The sequence below is a fragment of the Petromyzon marinus genome, chromosome 10 (genome assembly GCF_048934315.1).
Source record: "Petromyzon marinus isolate PM22_M1 ecotype Great Lakes invasive population chromosome 10, UKy_Petmar_22M1.pri1.0, whole genome shotgun sequence".
NCBI lineage: Eukaryota > Metazoa > Chordata > Hyperoartia > Petromyzontiformes > Petromyzontidae > Petromyzon > Petromyzon marinus.
Window position 1 is genome coordinate 2,122,376 of NC_133676.1, and position 27,544 is coordinate 2,149,919.

Genomic DNA, 27,544 nt, shown 5'->3' on the forward strand with positions numbered 1-27,544 from the left:
GTTCACCGGATCCCTCGCGAACAGAGAAGTCAATCAATATTTACCAGAATATCATTAGGCTTAATCTTAATATAATTAATTATATTTACACGATGTTCTGAGTTTTTAAAGAACGAAGAGGTCCTGAAGATGTAGAGCTGTATTTGTTTTGTTACGTATTGTGCAATTGTATGTGGCAGAGCCTATTGTACTAACTATGGGTCTTTGACAGCTCATAAAGTTTTGGATGTACATGCATGGTGTGCATGCATAATGTACATGCATAATGTATGTTGATTATTTTATGAATAACCCAACCAGTAATGGATCTGTAGTGGGTTTGTATTGAGATGGAGTCTTCTTAGGAGGCAACACGTATTTATTTATAACAGTAATAACGGTAACACCAGGTCCCTAACACGAAGGGGTAATGGCCCCTTTTACCCACAAGCTAAGGAGGTACAGCCTCCGGGCTAACGTGCCCTAAACCACTGGGGCTAACCACTCTTCAGCCCTCCGGCTAGCGGGACCTAGGGGAGGCTGACCCGACCGAGCCAAGGTCCTCGGGTCTCCACCGCTGGCCCACACAGACCCGGCCCTGAGAAGGGCGTCGGGTCGGGGGATCCTCAGGGTCCTAGCCTATTGACCGCTGGCTTCACTGAGTCCCGGCCCTTATAAGGACGGCGGGGCTTGGGGTCCAGGGTCCTATCTTCAGGTGGGCTTCTGGGTCTTCGGCTTGAGGCGGACTGACTCGAGCCGCTCTGGGGTCCGGCTTTTATGGGGCTCCCAGGGTCCCTCCGCCCTTGGTCACGCCCATCATCTGGAACCTTCTGGAGGGACCTAGATTGTTGCGCAATCTCCCCCAACCCCCCACCCGGGGGCCTGGGGTATTCCCCTCCGGTTCCCATCCGTTCGGTTCCCAACCATTCCCCCAGGTTGCCTGACCCACGAGTCCTGCTTAGCACAGGCCGGACACGCTATTGCCCCCTGTTGGCCCCTGACTGAAGGTACCTGCTCAACCATAGTGGTGGCAGCTTATTATGCCCAACAATTACCCACTACAGATCCATTGTAATTTGTATGCATACATTGACGCCCCCCCCCCCCCCAGCTCTGGCCTTCGCACATGATTGGCTCACAAGTGACAATATCACATTTATCCCTTTATTTAAGAACGAAAGAGGATTTCTCCACAACTCGAGCTGTCGCCTGATGATGGTAGTTGTAATTACTGGCGAAACGTCGTAAATATTGTTGGTTTACTCTCGAACACACCGGTGTGCTGTACTAGTGTAGTGACACAAATACTGCCACTATAGTGTTAGCGCCAGCCACTATTTCAGGAGTGCTGCTGAGCGCCGGGAATCTCCCCAGGAGGCTTGAGGGACACGTGACAGGGAGCCGGGAGCTCCTGACTTGATACAGCAGGGGGCGTGGCCGAGGGCGAAGCGAGGCCGCGGCCATGGAAATAAAGAGGGAGCCCCGAGAGGGATCGTGGCTCGTTGTGGGGATCATCCTGAGGGTCCGCGTCTCTTCAGGCTTCGCTTTTGCTCTTTGTCGTCGGTTGAGTCTTAGCTCAGTATGGTGGATCAGACAGCGTGTGTGCTGACTGGCCCGTTCGCTACAGTTAACGCACACGCACATAGCGAACAAGTATAGCTACACCTAGCTATAGAACCCGAAGTGTTCAGAGTAGGTTGTTTATTAAACGTGTTGCTTCCAACTATAGTGTGCACCTCTGTACATCACACTATATTTGTTAACGTGACAAACCCTACTAATTGGCTGTCGGGTGGTGGCAGGTTTAACGACACATTTATATTTACGCGATCTAACTCACAAACCTCTATTATGGATATTGGTCGCTCAAGCCTACGTGTTAAACTGACACTTTCATCAGTTAGTGGAGACCATGCTATTGTGGGTTTGAATGGAGTCATGTAGGTGCATGCCCACCAATGCAGTGGATGTATGGTCGGGGCATCCTTCAACATCTTGCGACAAGTCAATGGGGAAATCAACTCCCGAGTAGGTCCTGGTGTCAATGACATACGCGATTCTGTCACTAAATAGTCCAGATGTTCTTATCCAAGGACCCTGCCTGCATCCATGATGTTGTCTGGATGCGCTGTCAGAACAGCATGTCGATTACAAGTCTATGGGATGCACAGAAGTCTAGCAGGCTCCTACCATTGTAATCGCGCTGATCTTGCCCGTGCCTGCCAAAAACTCCGGCCCAGGTGTCTGGGTCATGTCTCATTTAAGCATTAGTCCCACCGGATTATCCCGAGAGGCCACTTTAGCCAGCACATGGGACAAGTCCTAGAAGGCATAATACCGATTGCATGCCTGCAATGAAAACACCTTATCACACATACTCCATTCATCACAGGGGGTGCCCCCTGTTCATTGTCCCAGCATTATGGATTACATGAGACATGTAAATAAGATTGCGCGACATGTATGAGAATTCGAGAAGTGCAGATTAGATTGCCAGGAATGTATTTGAGATTGCAAGACGTGCATATTAGATTGGGAGATATATGGATGAGATTGTGATATGTGTAAACGATATTGAGATGTGTAGATGAGATTGCGAGATGTGCAGAATAAATAAAGCACAGCTGCACTGCATAAAATTATTTATTCATCTCACAGGACATTGGTGTACCAGGGCTTGAAATATAACACGGTGGTGTGCTCACTTGCAGCAACTTTCACGAAAACACTTTTAAGTGACCTCCAGATGTCACAACTCAGCATGTTAAATATACCATCACAAAACGCCTTATAAAATCACGGTTTACTATGAACTTAGTTTTGATATTAAAACACGCAAAGCAGTATCCCTGGAATACTACATTGCCCACTCTTCCACCAACGGCAAGAGCTGCTAGGATGAATCTTAACAGGCAGTCGACCACTTCACCACTTCACTGGTAACGAAGTCCGGAGAGCACGCATGACGTCTAGTTCTGTTGCTTCCTCTTTTTAACCAATTCGGCCAAGAGCTTGTACCGGTTTGTGCAGTCATCCTGGAGAAAGAGATATTTGGGTCATGAATGTATTATAATCAACATCTGAAAAAATAATTCGTATACAACAGGTCTCCTACACATCTCATCGGTCACACAGTCTTCTGGGAGGGCAGTTTCTGCAGCATTGGTTCAATACAAACTCATCAACAGTCAGGCTGGTTTTAACCAATGTTAGCAAACTGGCAAATGTGCCCAAATTGGACACAAAACCGTATAAGATAAACAAAAAAAAGAATAAGCAGCATATTGTCCACAATGGCGCAAATGATTATTTTGTACATCACCTCTTCATGGTAATGAATTTTACTTCAAAACAAAGCTTTGCGTTGTCACCTTGGTTTTTCCTGGCACACATTTTGCGATCTTCTCCCATCGCTCCGCAGTTCCTCTCGGGAATTGTTGCAGTGCAAGTTCCAGCAACTTCTGTTGGTTCTGGCTCCAGGCTGGACCACCCTCTGCAGAGCCACCTGCGGACTGAGCCCCTCCAGGCACTGGCTCCCCACTCCTCCCAGGTCGCTCCTCTTCTGCGTCATCATCCTCCTCCAGGAAGTCCTTCTGCCTCCTCCCGCGTTGCCGCTCGGCGATGGCCCCATCGCTCGATGGGGCGGCCCGCTCGGCAGGGTTGCCGCCCTTCGGACGTCTCCGCCTGCCTCCACCGTCCCTTTTGCCAGCTGCCTCCAGGCCACCTTCATCCCTGTCGCCTTCCCCAGGCTCTCCGTCGCTCAGTTTCTCCGAGTTCCCACTGCTCCCTTCAGTCCTCCACATGTCTGCTTCTGTGTGACACTCGTAATTTGGTGCCGTCTCTTCGGCTAAGGTGGCCAAAGGGACAGACTTGAGCGTGCTGAGCTTGGTGAGGCCTTGAATTAAATGCCAAGTAAAAAAAGTGTAAATAACAGATTAATCATCCCCATTTGTGTTCATTCAACATGATGGGCCTTTACAAAGTATTCTTATACCATCCTAGGTGGCTCAGCAGTAGACTGAGTGTCTTGAAAATGAAAGTCTGAGTTAAACATTCCGAGGTAGATAGAATTGGTACCACATTGCGGGGAAGCCAACAATGCTTATCCTATGGATATACTGCCCCCATTAGAGGAATGTGGAATTCCCACCCCTGGCTCAGGGCTGTAAATGGGAAAGGAGTACTGACCTCAATGCTCATTTGAGCAGCAAAACACTGACTTTTAACAAACATGATAAAACAGATGCTGGGCTGCAACAAGGCATAGTCAACAACCCAGTGCTATTGTTAAAGGTTTGTGAGGTCATTTAGAATCATTGTTCTTACATGGTTTAGCAGAGTAACCAATATCTATCTGTTCATAGATTAAGTATGGGGATTTTGGCGAGGCATAGCTATGCAATAAAAGTTATTTTTAATCAACGTATTGTGTTTCACTGACAGACGTACCTGCTGTATGGGTAATTGATTCCTTGACTTGCTTTGCTTTAGTTGTAACCTTTGGTAAACATAGAATGCAACACATACACGTGTCTCTTAAACTGGTAATGCTTTGTACTGATGTTTAGAATGTGTGCCTTGTGTATTCGTGCCACTGTGATAAGAAGTTTGTTTGTCGCGTTAACTTGGGTCGGTGTCCTGAGTGCGATGACGACGTGCATTTTCACAATAAATTATAATTGTGGGGTTGGGTGGAAGAGGCCAGGACAGGCATATTCACTCTCAGTGCATTTTCACCTTGTAGAAAAATAGGCAATGTAGGTATGTGGAACTTCTTTTTTACTGTACGTAGCCAACCGTGCTAATCGGAGGTGCAGGTTCCTAAGTTAAAAACCAACCAGGTGGCTCAGCGGTAGAGCAAGCGGCTCACAATTGACACCTTGTTGGATGGTTGAGTCAAATCCTGATTGGGGAAGTGGATGTAGCCCATCATCCCTTTGGGGTGGATAAAATGATTGTGCGACATTGTGGGGAACTCCACGGTGGTTGTCCTATGGAAAGACTTGCCCTGTCATAAGAATGTGCAATGTCCACCACTGTCTCAGGGCTGTACATGGGATAAGAGCACTGCCTCAATGTTTGAGCAGCAAATCTTTTTTACTGAAAAGAATACTGCAGGGTTGCTAAATGGTAACTAGTAAACTAGTAATAGTATTCAGAATTGATTACCGATTTGGCAAGTCAGGAACCAATAATAGATTCTGGTGTAAATTATAGAAGCTCCCTTGTGTTTCTCTTATTGTGAAGATAATTCGAGACGTGCTACTAAACAGTTTCACCATATTTGTTCATGTGGTTACCAGTAACACAAAGCGTTAAAAAACACAAAATAATGCATACTAAGCCGCAATGGTATAGATATAAAGATGATAGAGACTGACGAGGTGATAAGGGCTGGCCCAGGGTGCGGTAACATCAGGGGGTCATGTGGGCGAGTGCTCCGGCATGCGTGCTACAACACAACGGAAACCTGTGTAACGGAGCGGCCAAGCTCATTGGCAATTCTCTCCCAGCGCCCCGGGGTGCCCCCGGGAAACTTCACCATGAGACGAGCCAGACGAGAGCCGTCCTCCTCAGTCCACTCCTGATCCTGCTCAATAAAGAAAAAGAAAAATCCAGTCATGTGGCTCAGTGGTAGAGGGAGTGGCTTGTGATCAGAAGGTTGCGAGTTCAAATCCTGGATGGGGTGGTGGGGGGGGGGGAGGTTAACTCAACCTAACATCTCTATGGGGTTGATAAAATTACTACTACTTTGCAGGGATGTTAATAGTGGTTGTCCTATGCATAGACTCGCCCCAACCATAGTAATGTGGAATTTCCACATTTAAAAGGAGATGAGCACCGCATCAATGCATATTTGGGCAAGAAATCACTTTGACTTTTGTACAACACTCATGGCACCCCTACACCTCGCATGTATCTAGTGACACAAATGTGAACCACGAACACATCCACCTTGACGTGGCACGACTGTAAAAGTCAAGTTCAACTGTACTGCAGCAGTCACCTGCAGAAGTGAAAGGTGGTGTATTACAGGCCCAAATGCCCAAAATGCCAAACAGCCAGCAATAAACATCACTTTCAAAGCTGCAATAGATAAGAGTTAACGTGTTTCATGAGTTGAGCAAGGTTATATAAGAGCTTGGGAGGGAATTCCCAAGCGGAGCAGTGCGAGGGCAGAATCAGAAAGAGAAGAGTTGTGACCTGCAGTGTTGGTGGTTGAACAGAGTGGATGGGATGGAAGCGTTTGGTGGACAGAGCCCTCAACATAGGTGGAAGAATTAACGAGTGACCTTCACGGGACAGTGACCATGGTAGCAGCAATAGAGGAATAATAAGGAGGCAACTGACCACCAATGAGTGGGTGACTGGAGTAAATCAGTAAGTGTTACATCACCAATCAACAATCATAAAACATGTGACAATGGCAATGCTGTAGCATGTTCAGCTTAATTAACCTTACATGTACAATCTGCATATTCTCAGTACTTATAGATCTCGAATACAGTCATTGGGCTCAGCATTGTGGTGAGACATGTACCTTGTGTCTGTGCTCAGTTGGCTTCTCCTGGAGCCAGTCATCCAACTGCCTCTCCAGATCCTCCAAGGCTGGTGCGTCAAGTGGTAGGGGTGCACGGAGGCCCCCTAAAATGCCCTCTTTGCTTCCCAACTCTGGAATGGCCTCTAGCCGTGATCGCCGCTGCCTAGGCTGTCTTTTCTCTTCTGCAAGAAGCATTGAACATCCACGTACACAAGTGCACACACACAACCGTGTAAAGAACCACCTGCTTACCGAGATCGCATTGTGACTTAAAGCTATTTGATCAATTATCTTTTACCTGTTCCATCTTTAGACTGACACGGTGCCTCTGCTTCATATTTCCGCTTCTTCCAGCTTTGGTAGCAATGCACACAATCCTGTAGGGAAGATCAGAGCAGGGAAGACATTCGGGCGTTCCAGCGGCAATAGTGTGTGCTGTGTTATGGAACAATTAGAACAGAACTTGGCACCCCACAACACTCAAGTGCATTGTACTCAGGACAAAGCATTCACACGATTCTTATAAATTATCTGTAAATGCCCCAAACGCCTGGAAATCCACTGCTTCAAGATCCTGGGTTACTCTTCCATCTGTATCATGGTTCGATGAGTTGGCAATTCTGTATAATTTTATTTGCAGCTGTATTTTACTTGTCATGTATTTGACACGTTAAATGTCATGTATTTGACACATGTTAAGTACATGAAATGTGTCAAATGTTGAGGTTTCTGTAACTTACTTTTCATTTTATTATGAATGGGTTTTAAAAGTATTTTCTCCAAGACAAATTTTGAACGAAGAAATGTATTTAAATGTATTAGAACATTTGTGCACTGATTTGATTTATTCTGTAATGTCATTGTTTGCCCCGATTTTTATCTAGTTTGTTTCTTCTCAGATTTTTATTTGGCGGTGTTCACTGTAATTTGTATTTGTTTTTGCTCCAATTTCTACTTGTTTCATTGATGTTGTTGTTTTGTGTTATTGCTTGTCATTTAGTGACGCAGGTCACTCTCGCAATGAGACTCTGCTGATCTCTTTGAGTTATCTCCTGGTTAAAAAAAAACTTTGAAACTTGAACTCACCTGATAGAGAGAAGGCAGAGACCTCAGCAGCAGGAGGAACTGCCGGCAAAAAATGCACGGTAGTAGATCTGAAAGTGTTGGCTTGACCAGAAGCCTGGAATTAACAAAAACACGAGCCATTCATTCCCTTCTCCTATATGTAGACTTTCACAACCAAGTTTATGATTGGTAATTAGTTGATTTTTGGGTTATATCATCTACGTATAATATTTAAACATTTACATTATACCTAAATTAACCCAAAATAAACTAATTATGATTCCCTTTCCTCTTTGTACAAATATAGAACCTAATGCACAAGTGGAGAATCAGAGATTCTCGTGTGTGCAACTACGGATAACAACTGCACACCACGGACCATATAAACTTCACATTTAATTCACCAAATGCAAAAAAAAGCTGAATGGCTATATTACTCACAATAATAGCTTTTTTATAGGCCACACGAAAGATGACCAATACAGAGGACATGTGTGCTCATGCAGTTTTTACCTTCTCACTTCTTCTGGAAGAGTCTCAATTATGTCTTCCTCCACTTCACTGCTTTTATTAAACTTCCGTTTCTTTTCTTTCCGGCGCTTGGTGAACACTTCTTGCTGCAAAAATAGAATGTTACAATTAGAGCTTGGAGAGAAAAAAAAGACGTTGGGGGGTAATTCCAAAGTGAAGCAGTGCGAGAGAAAAAGCGGAAAGACACGCGTTGTGGTGACCTGCAGTGTGGTGGGTTGAACACAGCATGGATGTGAGGAAGCAGTCAGTGTGATAGGCCGAGTTCTCAACTTGGGTCGAGTAATCAATGAGTGAAGTTCAAAGGAACAGTAACCACAGCAATAGGAGAAGAGTGAAGAATGATTTTTGCGGGGGCAAAATGTAAGATTATTTTGCTGTTGTCTTGTACAGCATTGTATGATGCAGTTTGGCATGAACGACGCTATATAAAATTTAATTATTAGTATTATTGAGGCAATTGACAGCCAGTGAGCAAGTGACTGGAGTGATACACATTTGTGCAATGTCAAATATATTCAAAAGGTTTCATAATAAAGGTTTTTGGATTAAGTGATTACTAATCTAATATATAATTACAATACCCCCCCTCACCCCTCCCCCCTCTGATCTCTGCACCTGATTGGGTTAAATGATGACGTCACCATGCTGCTCTATTTAAGGCCGGAAGCAGGTGGAGGGCTTGACTATTCTGGAAAATCGCCCGATAATGCTGGATGTAATTACCAGCGAAACGTTGTAACTTAAATTATAAATGTTGTGGATTCACTCTTCAACACACCAGTTGGCTGAAGTAGTAACTATTTGTCTTTTTGTTTACGTGACAAATCCCTTACCGATTAGCCTTGTCGGGTGGTGGAGGGTTTTGACACATTTATACTTACGCGATCAAACCCAAAAACCTTTATTATGAATAATATTGGTCGCGAAAGCCTACGTCTTAAACTGACATTTCAAAGGTGTCAAGAACAGGAAAAAATGTGTACCAGCTCAAAGCGTCGCTCCAGGTAGACTGACCAGGCCACAAGGTAATGACCCACGGTAAGGATGAGGAAGAGGAGGACTGAAAACTCCGTGAGACCCATCCTGCGCACGCGTCGGATGTAGAAGACTGTGTCCCTCCAATCTGGCAGCCCATTTTGCAGAACTGTATCATATCTGCACACCAGAGCCAAAGTATGCACATGAATTTCTTGTGTTATGGTCAATTCTAAGAATTAAAAACATGTTTGTGATCTTACACATTCTAAATGAGCAAGGGTATTTTCCCAATTTATCCACCAATAGCTGCCAAGTATTTTGTAAGAAATCACATTTGAGAAGTGCTGTTTCAAACATGTGCTCCCAAAAAGGGGCCGTCCATAAATGACGTCACGCACCTGGGGGGTATTCAGACATTTGTGACGATGTGTGACAATGGGGGGGGGGGGGTGGAGGTTTGAGAAATGTGACGTCACATCAAAATGCGCTATTTTAAATAAATATAGACAACACGTTCTACTTAATAAAATAGCCTTTTCAATAAATGTTTTCTCCTACATCAGAATGCAGCGTCACATTAAATACGCACGACAATGACAAGTTTAAAGCGATTTTGAAGCATGTTTTTTTTGGGGGGGGGGCAGAGCTTTGTGACGTCATATTTGAGGGGAGGTCTGACTTTTTGTGACGCCGTGTGACGAAGGGAGGGGGGGGGGGTCAAAAATCGTCCAAAATCGCGTGACGTCATTTATGGACGGCCCCAAAGTCGTGTAGCTGATGGTATGTGGAAAAATACATTCTTTTTTTGTGAACAGAAATGTGGTGTATTAGTTTATTTAAATTTGAGAAATGAAGTTGTATTTACACAGTTGCTGTGCACTGGGCGGCCAAAGGTGGCAGCAACATCACTATCATAGTTGTAAGAGATAAGAGTGAACACAATTTCTGAAATTGAGCAAGGTTCATCTTCTTGGTTCTTTCGGTAAAGTCACGTAGAATGGAAATAAAATAATAAAAATAAAACATAACATAAAATTCTCACGACGTTTCGGCCACAACACAAGTAGCCATCTGCAGGTGAAGAAACAGGACTGTCCAGATGACAGCGCTTGAGTGAACACTGCCAAGCATGGACAGCGTCTTTTAAGCTGTGTGGGAGTAATTAACATATGAATTAGCATGTTAATATGAGGGACAAGCTTCGGAACGGAGTAGGGGGGCTGGGTGAAAAAAAAAGAAAACAGCCACGGTGCGCTGCTCTGTCCTGTGTTGTGTTGTAACTCTGCTATAAACTGGACTACTGTACAATACAAAATTATACCTTCCAATCTAAACTACATGGTATAATATCATATCCATAGACAAATTCCACCTTTGAATTATACAATGCGTTACTATACACTACCCTATACTTTAGACTATTACATATTAGACTTGCAATATTACACTGTCTTATTCTATCAGCCCTACTGTATACCACACTGCTGTATATTCACTATACAATTACGATACTATATATTGCCTTATGAATTATGTAAAACATTACAATGTTATACTATTTATTATTATACATTCTATAAACCATACCATTGAACGTCGTGTGATAGGTATTAAGAGGCAGTGCCAGCGAATGGATTGCGGTCTGAAGGTCACCGTCAAATACAATCAATTAAGAACTGAAATGGTTTATAACATCTTTCCAATGGTTACTAAGCCAGAATCCATCTTCTCGGTTGAAATTGTCTGTGTTTGTATATGTGCATGGCCTCATGAACGAATCTCTCATGATAGCCGGATGGCTTGCAGAGAACCTCCGTCTTGGAGAAGTCAATGTCATGTAGCCCACTGAATTATAACAGTGATCTGCCACGGCTGAGGAGTTCGTCCTACCGTGTTTCAAGTCTGATTTATGTTCACGGATGCGGTCCGAGATATGTCGTTTGGCTTCTCCAATGTAGCTGCTACCACAGAGGCAACTTAGTATGTAGACGCCCGGGTACTGTATGTCTGGAACCACATCTTTTACAGATGGAACCAGATCACGGATTTTATGTACTGTGTTGAATCGGACCTGGATCTTGTGTTTATTCAACCGAGAAGATGGATTCTGGCTTAGTAACCATTGGAAAGATGTTATAAACCATTTCAGTTCTTAATTGATTGTATTTTACAGTGACCTTCACACCGCAATCCATTCGCTGGCACTGCCTCTTAATACCTATCACACGACGTTCAATGGTATGGTTTATAGCATGTTGTATAATAATAAATAGTATAACATTGTAATGTTTAACATAATTCATAAGGCAATATATAGTATCGTAATTGTATAGTGAAAATACAGCAGTGTGGTATACAGTAGGGTTGATAGAATAAGACAGTGTAATATTACAAGTCTAATATTTTATAGTCTAAAGTATAGGGTAGTGTATAGTAACGCATTGTATAATTCAAAGGTGGAATTTGTCTATGGATATGATATTATACCATGTAGTTTAGATTGGAAGGTATAATTTTGTATTGTACAGTAGTCCAGTTTATAGCAGAGTTACAACGCAACACAGGACAGAGCAGCGCACCGTGGCTGTTTTCTTCTTTTTTTTTACCCAGCCCCCCTCCTCCGTTCCGAAGCTTGTCCCTCATATTAACATGCTAATTCATATGTTAATTCCTCCCACACAGCTTAAAAGACGCTGTCCATGCTTGACAGTGTTCACTCAAGTGCTGTCTTCTGGACAGTCCTGTTTCTTCACCTGAAGAAGGCTACTTGTGTTGTGGCCGAAACGTCGTCAGAATTTTATTTTATGTTTTATTTTTATTTTATTTCCATTCTACGTGACTTTACCGAAAGAACCAAGAAGATGAATCCCTGCAGTCACGAAAGCTTTCAATTGAAATTGAGCAAGGTTATTATAAGAGCATGAGAATAGAAACAATGGGAGGGAATTCTAAAGGGGAGCATAGAGGGCAGAAGAAAGAGAAACATTTTGACGTGCAGTGTGATAGTTAAACAGTGGGGATGAGACGACCAGTCTGGTCGCTCTCTTGGCGTGAGTGAATACCGTGCGCATTACATGTTGCGATTATTAACAGGGGAAGCGGAATCAATGAGTGATGTTCACAGGAACAGTAATCACGGTTATAATAATAGAAGAGTGACAGGAGGTGAGTAACCGAGAGTGACTGGAGTGATTCAGTGAATGCTGGATTATAAATCAATCACTCTATTTTATGTTGAATTCTACCAAGTGCAGTGAGGTAGGAGCTGGATGCTCCACCCAGATATGGCAAGAGTGTTCCAGCTCCGGCCGAATTTGTCTTTGCACTAATGGAGTACAGCGTTAAATATCAGACGAGCACTGGCGCTCAAGAGGCAGACAGCACGGAGCGCTGCCCCGGGGAAGCAGAGTGCATGCCGCTCTGTTTTCCTGGCCAGGACACGCACCTCCCTCTCTTGTCCTCATCCTTCAGAACGTCGTAAATGGCCACGAGCTGTAACAAGACGCACAGCAGTTATCGTGCTGAGATGAGCACAGGTGTTGCATTACTTGTTACGAAAGCCAGATGATTAAACCTTCACAGGCATAACATTCCTTGACTTCAGACTATTCCCGACATCCAACGTTTCATTGTTGCTGATTGACAAAGTGCAATAATCACCATAAATGCATGTTTAAGTTTCTGTAACGTAATTTAACGTGTATTTGGAGTGTAATTGCCCTACTCTTTGGTTCTATTCGGTAAAGTCACGTTGGTAAAAAATAAAACAACAAAAATCACGTTTCGGCCACAACACAAGTGGCCTTCATCAGGTGAAGGGACCAGACTGTCTCGAGGACAGCGCTGGAGTCAACACAGCCAAGCTCAGACCGCGACCTTTAAGGCTGTGTTCACTCCAGCGCTGTCCTCGAGACAGTCTGGTCCCTTCACCTGATGAAGGCCACTTGTGTTGTGGCCGAAACGTCGTGATTTTTGTTGTTTTCTTTTTTACCTACGTGACTTTACCGAATAGAACCAAAGAGTATGGATCTTTGCAGTCACGAAAGCTTCAAATCTAGAATTGTAATTGCCCTGTGAATGGTTTTCATTTCATATTTATGAATATTCCTGCAACGCGTTTTTTTCTCTGATATCTATTTGGTTTGGCTCCAAATTTATTTTCTTAATTGCTATGCTTCTTTTATGTTCTTGCTTTTGTCATTTTGGTGACCCTGGTAACTAGCAAATGAGCCTCTTTCCTGATCTCTGAAGTTCTGACCTGATTCCACAAATAAACTTAAGATTCGAAAGCAAGACCAAACCTGTCTGAAGAGCGTCTCTGCGTTGTCCTGCTTGTTCTTGTCAGGATGGAGGAGAAGGGACATACGGTGGTACGCCTTTCGGATCTCGCTGGGGGGAGCCGCCTATGGAGACGTAACACAGGGTCGGTAGGTTACGTGCAGTTGCAGACCAACAGGCTGTCCCACCGGCTGTTAGACACCGACAAATTAACCTAACATCACGCAGCATGGGTCCTCTCCATCCACACTTTCAGCGAGCAGACCATCTCCTGCACACCATCACTGAACAGACATCTCCTTCTGCACTACCACTTTGTAGACGTCTCCATATGCACCATCAATGTGCATGCAACATATCCACCTGCAGAATAAACACACAATTCTATATGCGGCATCAAGGTATACTGCGGTAGGGATAGCACACGCCATTCCCAGTAGTATATTAACCATCAATAATTCCACTGAATGTCCCAAGGCCCCCCTCCCAGTACCTGGTTAACGCCAAGGACATCGTAGAAATTCCTTTGCACCTCCTCCACCAGATCGAACAGTTCCATGTCCGTGGCGTCCCACGCAACCACACACGTCAGCATTGGGCCCAGGGCCACAAAAGTCAGAAGCAGCATCAGGCCTTGGCCATTTGGGCCCCACAGGGGCCCTGAAGCCCGCATGGCCCAGTCACCGAGGGGGGGACGAGGGGGGATTTGGACGAAGAGGCCCAACTCGGGCAACCTCGGTGGGCCTCCTCACCGAGGCGATGGGGCCACTCAGGGCCCACGAATTATAATCAGGGCCCCGTGGCAAAAAGCCTCGGAGCCGTGTCTCGTTGCGTGGACTGGAGTCGTGGCTGTCGCTGTGTTGTTGATTGTTGTTGTTGCTGCTGCTGCTGTTGTTTGTTGTCGATTTTTGTTGTTACTCGTAGTTGTTACTTTATATCTGTTCTTTAACGCGAGGCCACAGGCAGGCGCCGGCTGCTGCCAGGCCGGGCCGCTACCTTTAACCCCTAATCCCTGACGCCGACTGCCGCTCCTCCTCTTCCTCCCGCCGCTCGGGGCCTCCTCCTCTTCCTCCCCACTTCTCCTGCTTCAAGGCTTCCTGCTCCTGCCCGAGGCCACAGTGCGCAGGAGAACGAGGAGAGGCGTGAGAGACGATGACGGATATGGAGCTGTCGGGCTCGGCGCGCCTCGGCGTGGAGCTGAGCGCCGACCCGGGGCTGATGGACGCGGCCGCGTTTCGCGCCGTGGTGCGGGACGCGTACGCGGCGCTCGGCGATAAAGAGACCGGGGGTGAGGAGGCGGGGGGTGAGGGGTGAGGCGGGGGGTGAGGGGCGAGGGGGTGAGGCGAGGGGCGAGGCGAGGGGTGAATGTGAGGTGGTGGGGGGGTGAGGCGAGGGGGTGAGGTGAGGGGTGAATGTGAGGCGGTGTGGGGGTGTGGCGAGGGGCGAGGGGTGAGACGGTGGGTGAGGGGCGAGGGGTGAGGGGGTGAGGAGGTGAGGGGTGAGGAGGCGAGGGGCGAATGTGAGGTGGTGGGGGGGTGAGGCGGTGAGGCGAGGGGTGAGACGAGGGGGCGAATGTGAGGCGGTGGGGGGGTGAGGCGAGGGGTGAGGCGAGGGGGTGAGACGAGGGGGTGAATGTGAGGCGGTGGGGGGGTAAGGGTCCTAGGAGCGAGGTGATCGAGCCGAGGGCTCTTCCGCCGAGGGTAAAATCCTACCTGACTCACACAGCCAACTCCTCACGCTCACTCCACCAAGCACTTCGTAACCACTCACACAGCCAACCACTCCCCCCAGCTCAACGACTCACCCCAGAGACAGAGACGGCCTTCCTCACCCCGTGCTCCTCACCCCGTGTTCCTCACCGCGTGCACCTCACCCCGTGCACCTCACCCCGTGCTCCTCACCGCGTGCACCTCACCCCGTGCTCCTCACCCCGTGTTCCTCACCCCGTGTTCCTCACCGCGTGTTCCTCACCCCGTGTTCCTCACCGCGTGTTCCTCACCCCGTGTTCCTCACCCCGTGTTCCTCACCGCGTGTTCCTCACCCCGTGTTCCTCACCCCGTGTTACTCACCGCGTGCTCCTCACCGCGTGTTCCTCACCGCGTGTTCCTCACCGCGTGTTCCTCACCCCGTGTTCCTCACCCCGTGTTCCTCACCGCGTGTTCCTCACCCCGTGTTCCTCACCGCGTGTTCCTCACCCCGTGTTCCTCACCCCGTGCTCCTCACCGCGTGCTCCTCACAGCGTGCTCCTCACCGCGTGCTCCTCACCGCGTGTTCCTCACCGCGTGTTCCTCACCCCGTGTTCCTCACCCCGTGTTCCTCACCGCGTGTTCCTCACCCCGCGTTCCTCACCGCGTGCTCCTCACCGCGTGCACCTCACCCCGTGCACCTCACCGCGTGCTCCTCACCGCGTGCTCCTCACCGCGTGCTCCTCACAGCGTGTTCCTCACCGCGTGCTCAATGCGTGTTCCTCACCCCGTGTTCCTCACCCCGTGTTCCTCACCGCGTGTTCCTCACCGCGTGCTCCTCACCGCGTGTTCCTCACCCCGTGTTCCTCACCGCGTGTCCCTCACCGCGTGCTCCTCACCGCGTGTTCCTCACCCCGTGTTCCTCACCGCGTGCTCCTCACCGCGTGCTCCTCACCGCGTGCACCTCACCCCGTGCTCCTCACCGCGTGTTCCTCACCCCGTGTTCCTCACCGCGTGCTCCTCACCGCGTGCTCCTCACCGCGTGCACCTCACCCCGTGCTCCTCACCGCGTGTTCCTCACCCCGTGTTCCTCACCGCGTGTCCCTCACCGCGTGCTCCTCACCGCGTGTTCCTCACCCCGTGTTCCTCACCGCGTGTCCCTCACCGCGTGCTCCTCACCGCGTGTTCCTCACCCCGTGTTCCTCACCGCGTGTTCCTCACCGCGTGTTCCTCACCGCGTGCTCCTCACCGCGTGCACCTCACCGCGTGCTCCTCACCGCGTGTTCCTCACCGCGTGTTCCTCACAGCGTGTTCCTCACCGCGTGTTCCTCACCGCGTGTTCCTCACCGCGTGCTCCTCACCGCGTGTTCCTCACCGCGTGCTCCTCACCGCGTGCACCTCACCGCGTGCTCCTCACCGCGTGTTCCTCACCGCGTGCTCCTCACCGCGTGTTCCTCACAGCGTGTTCCTCACAGCGTGCTCCTCACCGCGTGCTCCTCACCGCGTGCTCCTCACCCCGTGTTCCTCACCGCGTGCTCCTCACCGCGTGTTCCTCACCGCGTGTTCCTCACAGCGTGCTCCTCACCGCGTGTTCCTCACCGCGTGTTCCTCACAGCGTGCTCCTCACCGCGTGCTCCTCACCCCGTGCTCCTCACCCCGTGTTCCTCACCGCGTGTTCCTCACCGCAGGGAGCCGCAGTGTGGAGGAGTCGTCGGGCGGCGCGGCCGTGAACGCGGCCACCCTCAAGCTGTGCCACTCGGGGCTGCTCGCCCTGGCCCTCGAGGCCGCCCGACACGGCCTCGACCCTGCTCGGCTGGGGTGAGGGGGAGCACTCGAGCCGGAGGTCACCCACCCAAGTTGATGGTGCAGGACGCAACAACAAACCCAGGCTCTAGTGAAGTTGATGCCACCAGTGTTGTGTATTACGTGGAGGGGGAGATATTTGAAGGAGGTATATCGTATGCTTCTCTCCTGACTTAATATACTCCACAGAGACGCTAATGATGGGTTTGTGGTACATATTACCTAGTTTTTATGTTGAACTAGAACCGCTATCTAACAGAGAGGATCCTTGTCCATAAACATCTGGAGGTTAACCAAAATTTGTTCAAGAAAAGCCTGACTGCAAATAAGACACTCATTGTCTAAGCCGGCGGAGACTTTGGACGTGTTGAACCAATGCCGCTGAAAATATGGGATGTGTAAAAACTCCACCGGTATTTTGTTATATTGAGGGAGGAATGTGGGAAGGAGGTTATCTGCTTATTTTTGGTCCTGCCAAGAAAGGTGTTTTATCTATTTCACCTGTACAACTTTACTCGGACTAAATGTTTGTTCATTACAAATTATGACTTTTGTTTTTCCAGGCAGTGGATGGAGGATTTTAAGTTCAGCGCTGACCGAGTGGCAATATTTACTACGGCTTACCAGGTATGTCCTGGACATTGTGAACACACTTGTTGACTGTGAAACTAAATTGTGGAGATGGGTAGAAATTGGATCTGCCAAATTACAGACGTGGGGTTTTAGTAATATTTGCATATTATCAGCCATGATCAGTCCACTGCTGGATGAAGGCTTTCTGAAAGCACCACCTCTCACGATCCTGAAATGCTACAATCCATCCAGCACCTGCACCACACAAACTGATTTCATTGCTCCCATCTTCTTGGTCACGTTCCATTCCTTGTCTGCCACTCCGTTACTATTCTTGACCATTGTCCATCAAAGCCATGTAATATCCTAAACTTATTATCAGCACAAACGTTAGCAATATTAAACACCAATTAACAACTATAATAATTTGTTTCTGATAGAGCAGCCAATCCACCGGAGCCGATCACAGCACTCCATACACAAAAAGCAACTTACATCACATTTCATCTTGAACATTTCAAGGGAGGGCCAAGTACCAGTTTCCCCTGTGCAGCACAAGGTGACTTGGCACTTGCCTGTAAGTGGCCTTAGTGTGCCAGTAGGGGGCGATACTCGCGTTGCTTAATCCAAATTGGTAATCTTCAGGTAATTTTCGAATACGGCACACAACAATAATGCAACGTGCACGAATTATTACAAGTAATTTGTATCGTGTTGTTTGTGTCTAATAACCTGCTATGAAATACTGTAAACCCATGCATTATCTGCCCACAGGATAATCTAGCTGATATGAAACTGCTGCTTGGACGGTAAGTCTGACATGTAGTATACTTAAATTTTGATTTAAAGCTTTCGTGACTGCAGTAATTCATATTCTTAGCTCTTTCGGTAAAGTCACGTTGAAGGGATACAATAAAATAATAAAATATATATATAAAAAATTCTCACGACGTTTCGACCATAACACAAACGGTCGTCATCAGGTGTGAAAAACCAACGGCAAGAAACATTTGAAAGAAGTGTCGGTTTGCATTAATTTATTTATTTTTAAACGTTGTTTTTATTTATAAAAAAAACGTCAGCGCCACGCGCAGTGATTTGGCAGTTTATTTAGAAGGACAAGTCCATCTATGTTCTGAAAAGAGGAAGGGGGAGACGAAAAAATTAATGTATGCTGTCTGAAAGCCACCGTAAGCGTGAACAATCAATTAAGACCTGAAATGGTTTATCAAATCCTTCCAATGATTGCTAAGCCAGAATCCATCTTCTCGGTTGAAATTGTCTCTGTGCTTGTATATGTGGATAGCCTCATGAACGAATATCTCATGGTAGCCAGATGGCTTACAAAGAACCTCTGTCTTGGAGAAGTCAATGTCATGTGAGCCTACGGAATTATAACAATGATCTGCCACGGCCGAGGTGTTGGTCCTACCGTGTTTAAGGTCTGCTTTGTGTTCACGAATGCGGTCCAAGACATGGCGTTTGGTTTCTCCAATGTAACTACTACCACAGAGGCAACTTAGTTTGTAGACACCAGGGTACTGTATGTCCAGAATCACATCTTTTACAGACGGAACCAGATCACGGATTTTATGTAATGTGTTGAAACGGACCTGGATCTTGTGTTTATTCAAGATTTTGGAGATCTTTTTTGTGATCCCCGCAATGTAGGGTAAAGTGATGGTTTTGAAAGGCACCTCAAGAGGGTCCTTCTTTATGGTTTGAGTGATAGCTTTGCGGATCGTATAGTCGGAGTAACCATTAGCCTTAAGAGCTTGGTGTACGTGCTTGAGTTCACTGCCTATGTGTTCCTGGTCGGATATGCATTGGGCTGTATGGTACAGAGTCTTGATGAGATAATTCTTCTGTGATGGATAGTGGTGGGAATTCGGTTTCAGATAAGCATCCGTATGGGTAGCTTTCCTGTAGACAAAGTGGCTCATTGAACCATCAGGTCTCTGTTTTATTAGGACATCCAAAAAACGTAGCTTGCCATCTTTTTCGACTTCCATGGTAAATCTGATGGCTGGGTGTATGGAATTGATGTGGTCGAAGAATTGGTCTAGAGCAGGCCGGCCATGTGGCCAGATGACAAAAGTGTCATCCACGTACCTCTTCCATAAGGTTGGGCGCAGAGTGGCACTCTGGATGGCGTCAGTCTCAAATTTCTCCATGAAAATGTTAGCTATAACCGGAGATAGGGGGGAGCCCATTGGGGTGCCCTCAGTTTGTTTGTAGAAAGTTCCATTCCAAGTGAAGTATGTATTGGTTAAGCAGTGTCTCACCGACAATCAAGGGTATTTCCCTGTCCCCAGACGACCTGCTTGTCAGTTTTGATGTAGTTTCCTTATTCACCAAAGTTCCTGTACCTGACACCATCGCAATCATTGAAGACTTGGTTCATCAAGGACTAAACACTGAGGTACCCCCCCTGGTGAGACACTGCTTAACCAATACATACTTCACTTGGAATGGAACTTTCTACAAACAAACTGAGGGCACCCCAATGGGCTCCCCCCTATCTCCGGTTATAGCTAACATTTTCATGGAGAAATTTGAGACTGACGCCATCCAGACTGCCACTCTGCACCTAACCTTATGGAAGAGGTACGTGGATGACACTTTTGTCATCTGGCCACATGGCCGGCCTGCTCTAGACCAATTCTTCGACCACATCAATTCCATACACCCAGCCATCAGATTTACCATGGAAGTCGAAAAATATGGCAAGCTACCTTTTTTGGATGTCCTAATAAAAAAGAGACCTGATGGTTCAATGAGCCACTCTGTCTACAGGATAGCTACCCATACGGATGCTTATCTGAAACCGGATCCCCACCACCATCCATCACAGAAGAATTCTCTCATCAAGACTCTGTACCATAGAGCCCAATGCATATCCGACCAGGAACACATAGGCAGTGAACTCAAGCACGTACACCAAGCTCTTAAGGCTAATGGTTACTCCGACTATACAATCCGCAAAGCTATCACTCAAACCATGAATAAGGACCCTCTTGAGGTGCCTTTCAAAACCATCACTTTACCCTACATTGCGGGGATCACAAAAAAGATCTCCAAAATCTTGAATAAACACAAGATCCAGGTCCGTTTCAACACATTACATAGAATCTGTGATCTGGTTCCATCTGTAAAAGATGTGATTCCAGACATACAATACCCTGGTGTCTACAAACTAAGTTGCCTCTGTGGTAGTAGTTACATTGGAGAAACCAAACGCCATGTCTCGGACCGCATTCGTGAACACAAAGCAGACCTTAAACACGGTAGGACCAACACCTCGGCCGTGGCAGATCATTGTTATAATTCCGTAGGCTCACATGACATTGACTTCTCCAAGACAGGTTCTTTGTAAGGCATCTGGCTACCATGAGAGATTCGTTCATGAGGCTATCCACATATACAAGCACAGAGACAATTTCGACCGAGAAGATGGATTCTGGCTTAGCAATCATTGGAAGGATTTGATAAACCATTTCAGATCTTAATTGATTGTTCATGCTTACGGTGGCTTTCGGACAGCATACATTAATTTTTCGTCTCCCCCCTCCTCTTTTCAGAACATAGATGGACTCGTCCTTCTAAACAAACTGCCTAATCACTGCCCGTGGCGCTAACGGTTCCTTAAAATAAATAAATAAATACAAACACCGTTTTTAAATAAATAAATGCGGACCGCCGCTTCTTTCAAATGTTTCTTGCCGTTGGTTTTTCACACCTGATGATGACCGTTTGTGTTATGGTCGAAACGTCGTGATAATTTTTATTGTTTTATATATATTTTATTAATTTATTGTTTCCCTTCAATGTGACTTTACCGAAAGAGCTAAGAATATGTAGTATACTTGTTAATGGAATTATTCTTTACTACTCAATGCAGAAAGTTATGCCATGAAATGATTTTGCAGTAAGCTCAAAGAATGCAAATCCATGGTTAATTATTATAATAAAGCCTATAGTTAAAGTAAATACGCAGACAATACGCCTCCTTTCCATATCCGTCATTAGAAAATATATATTGTTTTAACACATCCTGTCAGCCACATGGTCTTCTGGGAGTTTATAATTTCAGCTGCATTGGTTTAACACTGCTGATCAGACATTGAATTTATAAAGCCAGAGTAGGCCTCGGCAAGGTAAGGTCAAAGGTAAAAACAACGAGCCTACCTTTAACTTACCTTTTACCTTAACACATTACAATCACTCTACCCTACCATTTACCCTTTAGCAGGTAAGGTAAAAGGTAAAAAGCAACGAGCCTACCTTTACCCTACCTTTTACCCTTACCCCATACAAATTACCCGATTACAGGCTAATTACTGAGGTACTACACATGAAAAAGGTTTATAACGGTAAATGCTAGGTAGAGCGCTTTATTCATATAGAATACTCTCGATGATTACAATTTTACACGCTTGTTGTCGTTGTTGTATCCTCAAATATTGTAACTCAATTTTAACCCACTTCCCAATGTGGTATCGACTGCAAACTCGGTATGCTTATGTCATACTGATGACAATACTATATTCTATCATAAAAAAAGATATATTTTTAAACATTGTTTTTTATATGTTATGTTTCGGCTTGGGTCTAATTGTCCACGGTCAACTGACGTTGGCTGTAATTGGCCACGGCCCCTTACGTTGTGGCAAGCTTCGGGTCCACTTCCTGGAGTCGTGGAGTTCTGCCATTACTAGTACATTTCATAAAAGCGTGTTTAAAAAAAAGTTTTTTTAAATATTACTTATTAAATGGAAGCCACGGACTGCGCCACGGAGCTTTTAGTGGTAAACAAGGTACCGTATTTACCGAGTAATGCTTCGCGCTACCTTTACCCTACCGGGTAATTCTTCTGAGCTACCTTTACCCTACCTACCCTTTACCTTACCCCTTGGCATGTCGACGCCTTTACCCTTTTACCCAGTAAAAAGGGTAAATTACCTTGCCGAGGCCTAAGCCAGAGTCGGGCTGCATTGAACCGATGCTGGCAAACTGACAGAAGTTCATAGGAAAGGGCCCTCTTTGTTAGATATGGGTCTTAGTTCGATGCAAATATATATTATACATAACACGATAATCATTAGCGTCGTTGTAGAGAATATAATTACACCAATTGAATACCTGCAGAAATTATAGTTGCAATGGATATGTTTACTGCGCCTTTTACATTAAAATATACTTTAAATGTTACATTTGAAATAAGCCCTTGAATTTCCCAACTCTGGTGAAAAGGGAGAAGATATTTTGCTATGTTTGTCATATCTGGATTATGTATTGATACCCATGGCAAATGCAGATTGGGTCACGCACCACGGACACTTGTTGATGTCACCTGGCGTCTGGATTACCACATTAAGGTGTGTGAACATAGCATAGCTGCACATTAAAACATTCCCAATAAGTAACATTTAATCAATTTGTAAAGGTGAAGATAATAGTGCAGTCCTGCAATTTCTTGCTCATACCACTGCTGGCAGAAGGCCCTCAACTAAAGCCAAGTTTAGAGGGTATTTGGCCTACTCTTCCACGTTGACCACATGTGTTTGCAAAATTGGGTGTGCTCACACTTTGCCCCACCACACACAATCAACCAATTGACCATGGTGCATACATTCATACTGCTGGGTGGAGAGCAGAGGCGATGGGGAGGATTTGAGAATTTTAACGATGGTTCCAACTGCTTCACCGGGAGATCGAATAGAACCAGTGACCTGAATCGCAAGTCCAGCCTAACCATTACACCGCTGTGGCAGTTCCTTACAGATGATACCCATTATAAAATAGTAGTCGTCCTGTGAAGACTGCCCTTTGCTGAAATGTTTAAATATCATGTTATGTCATTTGCAGTGATGTGGTATAGCATTTTACAATGTTTATGTTTAGCAGCTGTTACAACTTGTGTCTTCACTACCTTTTAGAACAGTCATCTGCAGAAGGTTGATGAGCCATACTACCAGATCACCCTACACACAGAGGTGAGAAGAGATGATCTCTCTATGCTCATAGGTATTTACACATTTACAGGCAGTGTCTAGATGGTGAGGTGCATTGTTGGTGCTTAATACATTGTGTGTGCTGATATGCTGTGCCCTAGGTTGGATGTGAAGCTTCACTCTGTCCTGTAACATTCACTTGCAACAGGGAGCAACTCCAGGTATGGAACTTATAGTACAGCAGGAACTTAATACAAATTTAGTTTTGGGTTAGGTCAGATACTAATGCAAATTGTGGTTGTGAGAATAGTTTTTCAACTTACCATTGAGCTGAAATGATAATAATTGGTGGGTTCAATGCTTTCACACGTGACAATTTGATTTGTATGGCTATGCTCGGTGGTGGAGGGTCTTATGACACAAATTTGCCCAGTTCATTACCTGGCCCACTAAGAAATCAATTATGAATCAAAGTGTTGGCTCAATAATTTGATGCATAGTTCATAATTTAAAGAACACATAAAATGTAACTAGGAATGGTCAAATACCCTGCTGTAAAAAAGTGCTGCAAATTACTCTTGGGATTACACATCGCCTCCGACTGCAACTTCGCCCTCTACTGTGAAATCTTGGGAAGTCTCCTGAAAAACAGTCTTGAGGCTCGGTGAGGCTTTCCTGGGTTAACAAGCGTCGTGTTGTGTTTTGTTATTTGTTATCATGCGTCACTGCCAACCCAGTATCAACAAATACAAAGATATATTCCTGCAGTCACGAAAGCTTCAAATAATATATTTTAAAGTTTTGTGTCGAACCAGGACCCATATCTAAGAGGGTCCTTGCCTGTAAACAAACACCTGGCAGTTCACCAGCAGTGGTTTAATCAAGCCTGATTGCTGAGGGGATACCGAATGACACAACTGGTCTCAAGTTTGCTTGAATTAAACCAATGCTGCTGAAATTGGTGTATAAAAAAAATGGATGTGGAGAGAGAGAGAGAGATATGGGAAGGAGGCATATAAACTGATTCTTATTTTGTCTAAACATGATAATGCTGTGAATTGATTTGTGATGTATGCACACTAGAGTGATGCATTACTTTGTTTTATATAATCACAGAAACTGTGCCGTGTGTAGGATCTGCTGGGGAAACTCAAAGACGCGGCCAAGAGTCTAGAGAAGGCAGCCCAGGTCTGAAGTTGTTACGATGGCTGGCTGGGAAAGCAGCAACAAAGTCCCACACCCTTAATGAAGTCTCCACTCGCACCTGGTGCTCTTCCAACAACTCTCTGGACGTGCCTTGGCCTTGACACATGCATATTATGTTCGTAAGCAGCATTCGCTTTACAAGGTGTTTTCATCGTCCATTTGGAGTGATAAAAATATCCAAAAAATGTTCAGTCATATTGCTTCAGTTCGTAAATAAAAAGGAAGTTAATAAGATTCACCATACAATTTTGGATCAGGCCACGTAACGATCTGACAAAAATAAAGTTGCAAGACCCTCCACTATCCAACACGGCCAAACTAAATAAAATTGTCACGTGTGCAATGATGGTCAGGTCACGTACTGGTCAGATCTTTGTGTGGCCTTACCCAAAAGTCAATTATGAATAATAGCATTGGCTGCAAATGCCTGTGTGTGACATTTAATAAAGAAACTGTATGGTCTACTTTTAAATAAATAGTATACCGTGCAGTGAAAAGGTGCAATGTAATGTTTATTTGAAGACCCAAGCATTCACTTGACATTTTCATAATTGTTATGACACTTCTCTGTGGATTGAAATGTGGATGTTTAAAACATCCACGTTCCACATGTACTCCTAGAAACACCGTTTCAAATGCTCAATTATTCGTATTTTACAAGGGAGGTTAGGAAGTGTGAAAAATTATAAAAAAAAATAACCGTTGATGTATGACTTTCCTCTAATATGAACATGTGGAAATGTGTGTGATACATAATGTCTCTTACAATGTTTGAAGAGAGGCACGTGACCTGCAGTTCTGCATTGTTATAGCCCACGCTGAACACTGCCACTTGTGAATTTCATGGTTGCAGACGCATGGTGTTGCATTTATTTTACAGGGCCAATGTACATGACGTTCAAAACGCAGTGGTGGGCAGGAGAGATTTATCCAGATTACAAAACACGCGTTGAATTTAATTTTAAAGCACTTGTGATTTTTAGAGCGGGACACTGCACGATTTTGAGGACTAATCTCAGCTGACCTTTCCTGGAGACGATGGTAATTGTGGAAAGATCAGGATGACACTTCCGGGTTTGACCCGGACCGTCTGGCAATTGACCTCTCTGGGTAACAGAAATAGATTTTGCACTGAGATCTGGTCCCAGTATTATGTTGAATTGTAATATAGTATTCTGCACAGTTTTGATGATAGACCCAGGCTGACTGGGAAATAGGTCTGGGTTTGACCTGTGGTAAAGATGGCCATGCTCCTGGGAGATTGGCACAAACGCGACGGGGTCTTGGGAGGAGTACCTGTAATCTCACCGGTTCGAAGCGGGATGGTTACCATTAAATTACTTCGTTCAGATTGCATTCCGATATTCCCTGTACAGTTATGATGATGGTGTCTGCACGTCAGGGTTTGTGCACCGATGTTCATGGGTAATTTAAGTTGGTGACAATGCAGCTGTGTGTTTAGTTCCAACTGCTGTGTGATGCTCATGAGTTATGATTATATTAAATACGTTGAAATCTGCATTTGTGGTGTGTGCAGTTCCGAGCCTGCATGTTCTGGGGTTGTGCTGTATGTGGGGAGTCTTGCTGTGAGTGCTGTTATGCATGTACTGAGAGTCTATGCTTTGGGTGACTGCTGGAAGTGCTGTGTCTGCGGTGAGTACTGTCTCTATGCTGTGAGTGGTGTCGATGCTGTTTTTGCTGTGGGTGCTCCCTCTGCTGCCTCTGCTGCGAGTGCTGTGCTGTAAGTGCTGTTTTCATGCTATGTATGCTGTGAGTATGTTATGTCTGCTGTGGGCGTTGTCTGCTTTGAGTGTTGTGTCTGCTGTGTGCTCTGAGCGCTGTGTCTGTGCTGAGTTATGTGTGTGCTCTCTGTGCTGTATTGTGCCTGTGATGTGTGTGATGTGTCTGTGCTATGCCTGTGTTGGGAATTCTGTGCTCTGCGTGTGCTGCGAGTGCTGTCTCGTGTCTGCTGTCTAAGCTGTGAGTGCTGTCTGTGCTGTGCCTGTGCTGTGTCTGTGCTGTCTGCGCTGTTAGTGCTGTCTGTGCTGTGCCTGTGCTGTCTGTGCTGTGCTGTGTCTGTGGTGTGTCTGTGCTGTCTGTGTTTTCTGTGCTGTGCCTGTGCTGTGTCCGCGCTGTTTGCGCTGTGTCTGTGCTGTGTCTGTGCTGTGCTGTCTGTGCTGTGCTGTGCCTGTGCTGTGTCTGTGCTGTGAGTGTTGTCTGTGGTATGCCTGTGCTGTGAGTGCTGTGTCTGTGCTGTCTGTGCTGTGTCTGCGCTGTTAGTGCTGTCTGTGCTGTGCTGTGCCGGTGCTGTGAGTGCTGTCTGTGCTGTGAGTGCTGTCTGTGCTGTGCCTGTGCTGTGTCTGTGCTGTCTGTGCTGTGTCGTTGCTGTCTGTGCTGTGTCGTGTGTCTGTGCTGTGCTGTGTCTGTGCTGTGTCTGTGCTGTGCCGTGTCTGTGCTGTGTCTGTGCTGTGTCGTGTCTGTGCTGTGTCTGTGTCGTGTCTGTGCTGTGTCTGTGCTGTGCCGTGTGTGTGTCTGTGCTCTGTCTGTGCTGTGTCTACTGTGCTGTGTCTGTGCTGTGTCGTGTCTGTGCTGTGTCTGTGCTGTGTCTGCTGTGCTGTGTCTGCTGTGTCTGTGCTGTGTCTGTGCTGTGTCTGTGCTGTCTGTGCTGTGTCTGTGCTGTGCTGTGTCTGTGCTGTCTGTGCTGTGTCTGTGCTGTGCTGTGTCTGTGCTGTCTGTGCTGTGTCTGTGTTGTGTCTGTGCTGTGCTGTGTCTGTGCTGTCTGTGCTGTGTCTGTGCTGTGTCTGTGCTGTCTGTGCTGTGTCTGTGCTGTGTCTGCTGTGTCTGTGCTGTGTCTATGCTGTGTCTGTGCTGTGTCTGCTGTGCTGTGTCTGTGCTGTGTCTGTGCTGTCTGTGCTGTGTCTGCTGTGCTGTGTCTGTGCTGTGTCTGTGCT

The 27,544-nt window shown here is 46.1% G+C and overlaps 2 protein-coding genes across 3 annotated transcripts; one reads left to right on the forward strand and one right to left on the reverse strand.

Annotated features, from left to right (window-relative positions):
• Positions 1 to 2,604: 2,604 nt before the first annotated feature.
• On the reverse strand, positions 2,605 to 14,045 carry DNAJC1 (DnaJ heat shock protein family (Hsp40) member C1). Its single transcript, XM_032951841.2, has 12 exons — positions 13,866 to 14,045; positions 13,396 to 13,497; positions 12,540 to 12,586; positions 9,100 to 9,271; positions 8,099 to 8,202; positions 7,607 to 7,700; positions 6,819 to 6,897; positions 6,521 to 6,702; positions 5,450 to 5,569; positions 4,429 to 4,477; positions 3,351 to 3,874; positions 2,605 to 3,014 (listed from the first exon to the last, which is right to left on the reverse strand). The coding sequence occupies exons 1-12, from the start codon at positions 14,043 to 14,045 to the stop codon at positions 2,949 to 2,951; spliced, it is 1,719 nt and encodes a 572-aa protein (XP_032807732.1). The 3' UTR covers positions 2,605 to 2,948.
• Positions 14,046 to 14,524: 479 nt separating this feature from the next.
• COMMD3 (COMM domain containing 3) lies at positions 14,525 to 26,112 on the forward strand. 2 transcript variants are annotated; one of them, XM_032951843.2, is made up of 8 exons: positions 14,525 to 14,660; positions 16,746 to 16,875; positions 17,424 to 17,487; positions 18,208 to 18,242; positions 22,751 to 22,811; positions 23,373 to 23,429; positions 23,549 to 23,608; positions 24,504 to 26,112. In XM_032951843.2, exons 1-8 carry the CDS (start codon positions 14,525 to 14,527, stop codon positions 24,519 to 24,521), a joined length of 561 nt encoding a protein of 186 aa, XP_032807734.1. In that variant the 3' UTR covers positions 24,522 to 26,112. The 2 variants fall into 2 exon arrangements, with proteins under 2 accessions (XP_032807734.1, XP_032807733.1); XM_032951842.2 differs by having other exon boundaries at positions 24,522 to 26,112.
• The last annotated feature ends 1,432 nt before the right edge of the window (positions 26,113 to 27,544 follow it).

Excerpts from the sequence above, each read along its gene's own strand:
- COMMD3 (XM_032951842.2), top strand. The coding sequence starts at position 14,525 with ATGACGGATATGGAGCTGTCGGGCTCGGCGCGCCTCGGCGTGGAGCTG. Across the intron at positions 14,661-16,745 it reads CGGCGATAAAGAGACCGGGG|GGAGCCGCAGTGTGGAGGAG; the intron begins GTGAGGAGGCGG and ends TCCTCACCGCAG. Across the intron at positions 18,243-22,750 it reads ATGAAACTGCTGCTTGGACG|ATTGGGTCACGCACCACGGA; the intron begins GTAAGTCTGACA and ends TGGCAAATGCAG.
- DNAJC1 (XM_032951841.2), bottom strand. The coding sequence starts at position 14,045 with ATGCGGGCTTCAGGGCCCCTGTGGGGCCCAAATGGCCAAGGCCTGATG. Across the intron at positions 5,570-6,520 it reads CAACTGAGCACAGACACAAG|GATCAGGAGTGGACTGAGGA; the intron begins GTACATGTCTCA and ends TTTATTGAGCAG. Across the intron at positions 3,875-4,428 it reads ATCAATTACCCATACAGCAG|GCCTCACCAAGCTCAGCACG; the intron begins GTACGTCTGTCA and ends ATTTAATTCAAG.